The 11587-nt window shown below is 33.7% G+C and overlaps 1 protein-coding gene across 1 annotated transcript; it reads right to left on the reverse strand.

Annotated features, from left to right (window-relative positions):
- Window positions 1-109: 109 nt before the first annotated feature.
- LOC148614312 (high-affinity choline transporter 1-like) lies at window positions 110-8528 on the reverse strand. Its single transcript, XM_088588394.1, has 8 exons — window positions 8121-8528; window positions 6642-6749; window positions 4756-4911; window positions 3721-3869; window positions 3000-3152; window positions 2108-2237; window positions 1587-1810; window positions 110-1057 (listed from the first exon to the last, which is right to left on the reverse strand). Exons 1-8 carry the CDS (start codon window positions 8281-8283, stop codon window positions 446-448), a joined length of 1695 nt encoding a protein of 564 aa, XP_088444520.1. The 5' UTR covers window positions 8284-8528; the 3' UTR covers window positions 110-445.
- Window positions 8529-11587: the final 3059 nt, after the last annotated feature.

The raw sequence follows: 11587 nt of genomic DNA on the forward strand, positions 1-11587 counted from the left end.
GATAAAGGCCGCACGGCGAATATCGAAAAGTAATTGGACATAAAGCTCACACAGATATTTCAGGCAGCAGCTTAAAAATCATCTGAATATGCGATAAATATAAAGATACTTATTACTTAAGATTATTTAATGACAAAATATTTTTATTCATTACAATCCTCATTCCTTGTAATCAAAATATAAGTTTAATGCTTTGACTGTGTCTAATCAATCTTTTCACAATGTAAAGTGCTCTAATATTTTTCCACTTTTTACGTATACTGAATTTCGCAAAAAGTTTTTTTTTCAAATTGAAAATGACGTAAACTTAGCTGTAACTTGTTTGATGTATGTAATACCATAATGATAGATTGTCCCATAATCGAAAGTAAAATTAAGAATTGTCATGGATAATATAACGTGAATTTATTAACAAATTTAAAAAAAATACTAATTATAGTGAATATCATAGCTTTGTTTCCCGTGGCGAATTGTTCTTAGATTCTTGATATGAAGGTGGTTGTAACCCCTTTTCAAAATTAGCTGAACTTCCAGCATATGTTGTAATCGTATTTCTACTTGACATGTCAACGTCTACTTCCATCATAGGATGAAATGTTTTCTTGGGTGACTTCTCGGATATATTTACGACGCATTTAAATATATCTGCTCTCTTTGGCAGGATTTCGTTCTTAAATAGAGCATTTGTGATGAAAGACGCAATGAAAATTGCAACAAAAGTTATTAACATAGAAAATGTTTTGTATGGAAATAGCTGAGTATTGTCCGCATCAATATACCATGGATATTTTATCAAGGGTCTCAATTTGAGGAGAGAGTCGCCTCCGGCCAAACGAAAGAAAAGCCCTACGATAAATCCAAATAGAGATCCATAAGTGTTCGTATTATCAAAATACACGACACATGTTAGTTGAGGAAACAGCATTACGTATACGAAATCTGAACACAAATACCACAGCTCGTATATTGAGCCTACAGTTATTGCTATGATAGTAGCAGCAGCACCAACTCCAAATATTGCGATCCTTAAAACCCATGTCAATTCTCGTTCAGACGCCTACAATTAAAAACAGTTAATCATAGAAATAGCTTGTCACTCCAATTATACTGATATGCTAATTAAAAAATAAAGAAGTGAAAATAGTAACTAATGGTGTTTTGTTTTTTTGTTTTTTGTTTTTTTGTTTTTTTTTTATTGGGCATGATCAGTTTTCTTGAATTTCATAAAAAAACCACAGTGAACATGAGAGAATACGAGTTTTTGAAGTATTAGCGTCTTCAAATAAGTTGCACTGTGAATTTCTTAAAAGAAGTTTTAAAAAGTACAAGATTCAACATTTAACTTCTTGACTGATATTGAGACTTTTTGATCCATCTATTTTCCTTGTGCTTCCTGTTTAAAATGTTGGCTATAAAATATTCTATAATGTTTTGTTATGCAATTGTACTCTTTTTTTATTCTCAAAACTACAACCAGTTAACTTTGCTTACTCTAAATGAAGCCGTAAACTAGAAGAACTAATATTTGTAGTACAAAACAAGATTTTGAGTACTGAAATGTAAAGCTAGCAATCTGCAATACTTACATTTTGCCTAAATATTGCCTTGTATATATTTCGAGCGAACATTCCACTAGCAGACAACACGGACGAATCAGCAGACGACATGACAGCTGCTGCAATAGCGCCCAAACCAACAAACGATACAGGAGTTGGACAAAGATACTGTAGAACTAATGGTAAAACGTATCTTTCGTCCCCAGCTGGTAAGGCAAACTCAGTAGCTTTGGTGTATCCTGTTGCGTTCCAGTCTGAAAAAGTGTTTATGATTCTGTGTACAATTGATTTTTCTTCAATTGATATTCAAAAAGAAACAACAAGCTTAGATCATCGCATATAGCCACTAATATTTTAGTAATAGTTTATAGTTTTTGAGTGCACAGTCCGATTGTTCTAACTGAACTAGGAATGATTTCAATGGGTTACGAAAATTACGTTTACAAATACCCATGAAGAGTAATATTTTAGCTAAATATTTTTTCAGAAATATTTCTATGGGTGAAATAAGATGTATTATTTACTATGAACTAGAGGAAAAATTGTCTAACTTGTCTGAGCAGCCACAGCTCCTATGATGAGGGGTGGTATGGTGAAAAATAAACAACCAAACCCAGCACAGTGTGACAACAGTTCTGCTATCCTTGTAGTCCGAGCTGATAAAACTCTTTGAAAATACACCTGCAATATACCGGTATTTGTGACATCCACAATATACCGCTCATGCTCGTCATGGTATACAGACCCATCTCTTCTATATACCAACAATTTTAAATTTCACAAAAAAATGTCTATGTACTGCGAAAGAAACTTTTTCAATTGACTTTTGCAATACTTGTGTATCGTCCGACTATGTGGATGAGATATTAAGACGTATCACACTAATATATGTACCAATCAACTGCTAACAGTTTCATGTGACTGAGACATGACACGGACACCAGACACAATGATAGATACAAGTAAGAAGATGCTAACAATATATATATACAAGTACGTTCAAGTTAAACGTCATACTATAGAATGTTTCAAATAAAGCATCATTTAGCTGCAATGGTCTTTTTGTTATTTAAAAAAAATGCGGACCATTGATCGCCGCAGAAAATAAAAAGAGCAAAATAACCATATATTAAGTGCTACGATTCCATCAGACAATAAACGAAAACAATATATATATATATATATATATATATGTACAATTCCTACGAGCATTCCACACCATACATAATCTTTTAATGCAGGGCACAAGATTATATGCATGTCATAGCCTACGCGATAATTCAAAGACAATTAATGTAATAATCGCGAATTTGTGTAAATCGATACTCAAAATTCAGGGAGAAAATTCTAGAAAGCAACTTTAAAGGAGGAACTTGTTGCATGCAATGGTGAAAATACAGATATATGAACTGGACCTGAAATCGACTTCTCTGTCTTACATACCTGCCAACCAATACCGCCAAAAATAAGAAGAAGAAATGAATCTATGTACACCCCTGAGTAAGCTGGGTCAAGTTCTTTAATCCATACCGTTGTATAATTTGTTGATATATCTCTAACTGCATCGTGCGTCATTGCGAATGGTATTGACAGCCACTGATGTTATATTTAAAAAGCAATATTCTCAATCAGTCGAAGCAGAAGACAAAACAATTTAAAAAAATACAGTAAGGACGATATACAACCTCGAGTAATTTTGGGAAGGGGTATAAATTATTGGTTAATGAAATAAAGTCAAAGCTATGTTTTTTTTTATGAAACATGGTTTACACGTATAATCAAATGTTATCCTCCAAAATTGGTGAATGGTGAAACCGTCAATTTTACTGTTATAAAGGTACTTTAATCACATGTCTGACGAATGTTCTTTTTTTTTTAAATTTCTATTCTCAACTAAATCGATCCCAACAATCAATTATACAATATTAACTGAATTTTATTGCGTTTTTTTTATTTAGAAATGAAGATATTTAAGTGAAATGATTACTGGTATCTACATATTATACAAAGTGAAATTATAGCTCAAATCGTTCAATTAATAGATAAAAACACTTAAAATTTGTAATGCGTATCAATGAATCCTAATGCAACAGTTGCCAAACTGTTAAGCTTGAAGAGCAGATAAAATGCATTTCCTACATGGACTTTGGATAAGATAACTTACAAGTCCAATGAAAATACATATAAGCTGTACTACGTCTGTATACGCCACCGAGTAAAGTCCCCCGAAGAGTGTATAAAATACGGCAATACCAGCTGAGATGATAACAGCGATGTTGAATGGAATATCTATTATGACTACCAAGGTTGTACCTATAACAGAAAAAAATATACATTTTTTGCAACATGAGAACGGAGAGAGAATAGCTGTGATTTCCAAGCACTTCTGATCATAAACACAAAGGTGTACTGTGATTTAAATATAATTGTTCTGTTCAATATAACCACCTCGTCATACTGTCAAGCGAAAGAAATGATCGTGAACAGATCGGTAACGGATGTCAAGCATTCAGCTTGATCGTGAACGGAGGAAGTTAAGGATCATGAGCAATAATGTTATTATCTTTTCGGCATGCAGTTTCAACAAAACTGCAACTTTTATAAACGAATCAACAAAATTACCATTTCCAAAAAGATACGGAGTGATGCGTCGTTCAGTAGTAATTAAAAATATTTATTTGTTTGATTATAAATGGTAGTATCTAATCAGAGAATCTGATAATACATATATCATACTAGTATACTAAATAGCAGATAGGATGAGTTTACATAATTAGTACTATATTAAATTTTGGAGATATTCAGCGGTTTGTTTCATCTATAAATTATCACTTTGAAAGAACTACTATATTGTACATAGCTTTTATACGGTTTATTATTGTCTTAGGGAGCAATCATTTGATTTCTATTGGGGACTAGACTAGTGTCCTTGATTTTCTTTCAGAACAATTTCTGACCTGTTTTTTTTCTAGTTTTCTATAGCAAGTCCCGGATTTTCCCAACTGTTTATCCTGGAATTTTTTTAACATCCATCATCGTCCTGCCTTTTTTTTAATTTCAGTTTGTTCTTATCCCCATAAGAATAAAACGGTTTTTTGTTTGTTTTTTTTTATTAAAAAAATCTTATAATTTAGAGCTCACTAAACCATGGAGGGAAATTCGAGATGTCATCTCACAGTTGACCTTTTAAATATCCTACCTAGTGCTCCAAGAATAGCAGCTGACCAAAAAAGTTCACCCATTAGAGCAGGGAGGTATAGCAATCCTCCCATACGGTCCCCATATTTCTGCTGGAATGGGTCCAACATAGTCACGTAACCCTGGGACCTCATTCGTTTGGCGAAAAAGTAACCTCCTGTATTGTAAACAAATGTTTATATTAAACTTGCATATGAATGCATGTGGAAATAACAAGAAAATTACTTATATAATAAAAAAATATAAATACATGTACCAATGTGCTTTCATCTAGAATACGCTAATAAATATAAGTCTAATAATGTTGTATCTTCCTACCGGCAATCAAAAACTTAATTCTAATGCACACTACCTGCTAAAAATGAAAGGTAGTTTGGGGTCAAACAAGTATCCTTTTTAGGTCACCATGCCCAAAGGTCATATCAACTATTGCCATCACTTGGCACCCGTCGTCGTTAACAATTTATTAAAACGTCATCTCCTCTGAAGCTACTTGACCAATTAGAAGTTTAGAACCAAACTTGGTATGAAAGTTCATTTGGTCTGTAGTGGGGATTTTTGATCTATCAAAACACATAGCCGCCGTTACTAAAAATAGAACAGGCAGAAGTTTTTCGCCTCTATCTCAAAAATCGTTCGGTTTAGAAAAATTCTAAATGAGTTGAAGTGTTTAGCGTGATAAGATCTATCAGTGGTGGTCAAATTTTCCAGTAAATCTGTTAAGCAAGGTATGAGTTATACCCCATTTTCGACTTTTTTCGCTTTTTAAGTACCAGTCCGCATAAAATTCAGACACTACCAATGGTAAAGTGATTCATGGTAAAGAAAAACCCACCAAATAAAAAATACTTTTTTAGTCTACATATGCTATACTTTCACAAAGCAACAACCTTTTCTGCATTCAGATTTGCACTTTTTAGAAAATCATACATTAATCTCCCACTAAAGGCAACCAAATGAAGCCAAATCAAGAACGATAACTCTTGCAAAGTGCAAATTTCATGTACAATCTATATAATTTTTATCTCCAACGCGCAACAACCAAATGAAAAACTAAGACTTGTTACATGATCAGTTCCTGTGTCTGAACAAGAAATAAAACTGAATTCGGTGGGTTTTTGATATGCATGAATCATCTTCTGTCTGAATTTTAGACAGAATGCTACTTAAAATCTTATTTCTTTCAAAAATCTTCCCCTCTGACATTACCATTCTAATTAGAACCAAATTTAGTGTGAATGTTTCTTAGGGTATTCTGCAGAGATCCGATGTGGGGATTTTTGATCAGTCGAAATACATGGCCGCTGACTAAAAATAGAAAAAGGGGCAAGTCATTAGTTTTTCGCATATATCTTCAAAACCATTAGGTTGAGCCAAATTCTTTCAATTGCCGAAATGATCCTTATTACAAGGCCAACAAAAAGTCTGCAGAAGAAAGAAGAAAACAGAGTTGTTGCCCTTGAAAGGTGAAACATAACGGTTTTATTTCTGTTTTCAGCTTATATCTTGATAACTATGATAGATAGAAAGAAAATTTGAATGATCTTTATGATAATTTTAACACATGCACTTGTTTAAACAATATTTATGTTGATAAGGTATTATAGTATATGAACGATTTTTTACGCAAGTACCTTTATGTTTTGTATTGACTTAATAAAAACACTAATTAATTCGCCGTTTAACTTAAATCGACTGTAATTCTTACTGTGTTTGTTGATAACTTATTTTCGAAATCCCTGAAAATAAATCTGAAACTATACAAAACCACTTTTTATAATCATGGTTATGATCTGAAAATAATGTCTTACGTTCTCTTAAAAAACCTGCCTAAAAAATTGTGCATGTATATTATACAACTCGGGTTTAATTTGTATCTGAACTTACCGCACCATAAGCTGGCTGCATATCCAAACGGAGCTTGGCACCAGACAAATCCCCAAGAATATATAGCTTCTGATGTGCCATTGATAAACCCACCTCCAACCCATGTTGCTAAAACATGAGAAACAATTCATTGCTATAAAATATAACGAGAATAGGTATGGTGTATATGTGAAAAAGACAACAAATCCATCAGGATGAAAATGTCAGCCAAAGGCCACCCATTGGTCTTTAATGAACGACGAGGAAACCCTCATACCACAGGGCAGACTGGCCCCAAACAATCATTATACACAGATACAGCGAGAGAGTTGCCCCTATATACTCAAGTAACTAAAAAAATTTGCTAGAGGTGAAAACGAAACAGAAATTCCTGACTTGCGGTAGGCACAAAAAAATGCGACGGGGTCAAAGTACTTTGGCGTGGTCACAACCCTCCCCCTTTAAAATCTACTTGCAATGTTGATAGTACTCTTTCGTTTCTTATTCCAAGAAAAGTAATAGCAGGGTCTGTATAGGAATAACGATTTCGACTGGTGAAAATTAGACATTACATTCCTTGAAGCTAATTTGATTCTCTATTCTTCTTATTACTTTGATAATTTGGGTGATTAACAAAGAAGTCCCTATTTTGAACGATAAATAAATAAAATCAGAAAGAGCCAATGGACCATTTCGTGTTAACATGTGGGATATTCGATGAGCATGCTTTATACCCTTATGCGAGAGAGGAACGTGTTCGTTTTTTCTCTATCCCAAGACCTGCATCGACTACCCAGCAGTAACCACCATTGGCGAGTCCAATGCCCCTTATGCTCAAAAATTGATTATACAGTAAAAATTTAAAATCACTAGAGTATGCCCCCTCTTTTTATGCCAGTCAGTGCCCTCTTTTCGGAATTTCTGGATTCGACACTGCACAAGAAAGGTTCTACTGCATTTTGCTTTCTTACTAAATGGAAGCGTGTAACTAGCCGAACTCGTATGTTGACCTTGAGTACCTTGATCACATAGTAGCTAAGTGACCATTTGAAATATTTTATTAAACAGTAGTATTTGGGAAAACTGAAGTAGTATAAAATAATTTATGACTACCCTGAAGGCATATTACATAAAATTACAGAGTGACAAGTATTATAAATTTGTTGAGAGTATCGTTTTAAATTCAGAAATTTTCCAATGCAAAAATGACATGGTCGAAAAAGGGATCAGTGGAAATAGCCATAATATTTACATGCTTCACCAAACTAGAATATATATATATGACAATGAAGCAAAATTGAATATAACTGTAGATAAAAAATCATTTAAAGCAAATCAAAAAAAAACTTACTGATGCATCAGTAGATTGACAAACCTAGTATTCAAACATAATATTTAAGAGGTATTTATGAACACGCACAAAAGACTAATGTATCTACAAGAACAAAGAAAGTAAAGACACATGTTAATGAATAAAATAAACAAATGAAGCCGACTTACCTGTCATAGTAAACACGCCAACAAATACACCAATGTCCCTTCCAGCGAGCATCAAGTCTTCATTGTTTGAGCCTTTCTTTTTTCTCGCTGCCCAAAGCCCAATCAACAATATCACAACATAGAAAACGATAACGGCGATGAGACCGGTTATATTCACAGCCATTTTATGAATAGTCTTCGTCCTGGTTAATTTTCAGTATCTCAGGATTATAGTCCCTTTAAAGTTTAATAACATTCGACTCATCATGCCCCCTTTTTATTTGTTAATAAACACGCATGGGTGACGAACCGTTCCTAATAAGAGTGGGTTGGACATTTGAAAGCATGTATTTGCATGGTTTCCGTTTGACTTACTTTGCTATTGTACTTGATAAACTAAAAAAAAGGAAAAAATATGCATTATGACAGTTCAGGATAAAAAGGAGAGGGGTTTTGAAATTAGCTTAAAACACAGTTCACGTCTGTTTACAAACAACAAGTTGTAATTTTATTTAAATGGTTTTTTTCTACAAATAAGCGTATTCTTTCAACAGATAAATGTATTTTTAACTTAAATGTCTGTTCAAAGTTAAATATCGCCAACTAGAATCTGTCTCGCCAGCATGCCATCGTAAAAACGTAAGGGTTTCTATTTAGTCAAGAGTTCATTCACCAAATCTACTGGGCCATGAAACTGACAAATGGAATTGTACAGTCTATACTAGCTATTGTGAATATATAGGTTGACCTGCCATCAGAACGACATCTATTCAATTTGAGATGTTTGTTTGTTCTTTCGTTTTCAATGCCGTTCAAAATGAATGGAAAATTTTTACGAACATTACATCAGTTCCAGGTCCTGTGTTGAATGATTTTTGGGTAAAATATTGATGTGTTTTCAAGAGATAGAAGGCCGAGTGCTGAAAGAAATGTGTGGTTTTAAATCATGCTGGATTTATTAGCTTTCACATTGTTGTATGGTTCACTTTTGCAACTCCTTTATAATCAATTATACATTTTATACAGCTAGAAAATCAGATAAAATGTATCAAATGAAAGGATTTAAATATACGTAAAACTATTATAGTCACAGTAATGACAAAAAGTGAAAAAGATTTTTTTTCTGATTTTAAATGTCCTTGCAATCAAATATACTCCAGATTTTGTAATTATAATTTTATGATATTACTGTCATTATTATTTCCGAAAATTCGTATAGAATTTGTATTTTATTGTTTTTCTCGAAGATAATAAGACCCTCAATCGAATGATTTAAAATATGAGAGGTTTTCAAGCGTTATAAATTGTAGATTAATTATTTTGCCTTCTTGTGGAAAAAAAATAAACCTTGTATTGCAGTGGCGGAACCAGTTGGTGCAGGAGGTGGCACCTCTCCTTTTTATTGGAAAAAGTGTCATTTTCTTATAATTGACAATATATTGCAACTAATGTCACAGCACCCCCGATTTTTCTGAAGAACCCCGGCTGGTACCCCTCCTTTTCATGGTGTCTGAATCCTGTTGTGCTATTAGTTATTGCAATGGGAATCAGACTCGACAAGCAGCATTTGTTATACTACAAAACAAAAATATTAAATAGGTCATTAAATACTTATTACTATTTGTTACTTGAGTAAACATTTTTGCTTTGGTAGTACTTAGTTTGTTTACACGGCATCGGAGCTGTCAAATATGAACTCAAATTCTTCCTCAACTCAAATTTCTATCAATAAAATCACTTGAAATTGCATATTTAACCAAAAATAATTGTGAAAATGCTTAATTTTATTTCTTTGGCGACTAATTAATTCGTAAATAGGAATATAGTAGGATATGAATGGGGGGGCACGAGGGAATTCAATCGCAGGTATTTACCCAGGTAACTTCTGGCATCGCATCAGCATGGGAAAAATATATGTATTGACACTACATTGACAAAGTCTATAAAGACCGAGGGTGGAAAATATCAAACAATTTTATGAAATATTCTATGTTTGGAAAACATGTTATGTAGATAATTCATACAAAACGAAATTGCACTGTGAACTGAGAAAATTCTTCTGAATGAAATTTAAGAAGAAGATAGCTAATAAATCAAGTCAGTTTTAAGTACCCGAGGATTCACTTAAATTGATATCGGAAAAAATGGTCATACCCTACCGTTTGCAAGCACATGTACAAACAAAAATAGGGAAATAGAAATTTTGTATCATATTGGTAAACATGATAAGGAGAAACCTTACAAAAAATATACGTATGAAGGTTTTAATTTAAGAAAATAATTGTATCCAAGAAATACGTGTATCCATAACCAACGATATCGAAACAGGAAGTCAAATCCAGTATCAAGACATTACTACTATCTGCAATACTAAGAATAAAGCCTCTGTATTGTATGGGTTTGATTTTGAAATATTGTAAATTTTGTCCTATGGAGTGTGCACTTTTTTGCGCCTGTCCCAAGTCAGGAATGTCTGGTCTCTGCATGTACTGTTTCGATAAATGTACAAAGTAACAAAAGCAAATGAGCAACTCGGACTCCACTAAAAACTGGGAGAATGGACCAGGTGCACCGTTATGGTAAGTGTCCTAGAAACAGCCGCCGAGTGGCACATAAAAAGTCAAGTCCGGGGTAGACGAAAGAGGAAAGGGAAACTATGACACGTTGAATAAATCAGTTTTCATGGTGCAGATGGGTACACCATAGAGATCCACGAGTTCATGAGGACGACCATAAAACTTCTGTAGTGATGACTTCAATCTTGTAGCAACATAAGCATGTTCCAGAACCCTATTTGTTAGATTTCTAGCACGATACAAAAAGTCTGCGTAGTTTCGGCAAGCTCTGGCATAACGTATGAGTTGTGATATGAACACTCCGTACGCAGGTGCTGAAGGGATGTTGCCACAGATGAAAGGAAAGTTGACAATTCTGAATGAAAAGTCATCATCACGTTTGTCCTAAAGTTTGGTCAATAGTTTTACCATCGATTTCTAAGTGTAGGTCAAGATATGAGGCTGACCTCACAGTGGCTGTAAGTCAATTTTCCACGGGAATTAAATACAGTCAATATCAAGATATTGAGACATGACACCGTGATGCACTTTGACAGTCAACTATTTCTGATTTCGAATGACACAACAATTGTTCACTTCCAATGAACACGAGAAGGACATAAAACTAATGGTTCAATTAGAAGTCAGGACCTTTACGTTAATAGTTCACTAACATATTGATTTGCCCACATGATTTCATCAGATCTGTAGAAAAACTTTTTTTTAAATCAAATAATGCGTATGACTGGGAAGAACTATGTATACTTCCTGAGAGGTTTAGAAAATATGCATATTTTTCTGTTAATCAGTATATTATATGTACACACCAATATGTGCGCGGAAAATGACTCGTCTCGGTGATCGTCTTCTTTCTTAGTTTTTGTAACTGGTTCCCCGTTTGTAATATTAGTTATCTTAGGCTTGATTAGAATT

The sequence above is a fragment of the Perna viridis genome, chromosome 6 (assembly GCF_037379345.1).
Source record: "Perna viridis isolate PV_CMFRI_1.1 ecotype Kerala chromosome 6, ASM3737934v1, whole genome shotgun sequence".
Taxonomy (NCBI): Eukaryota; Metazoa; Mollusca; class Bivalvia; order Mytilida; family Mytilidae; genus Perna; species Perna viridis.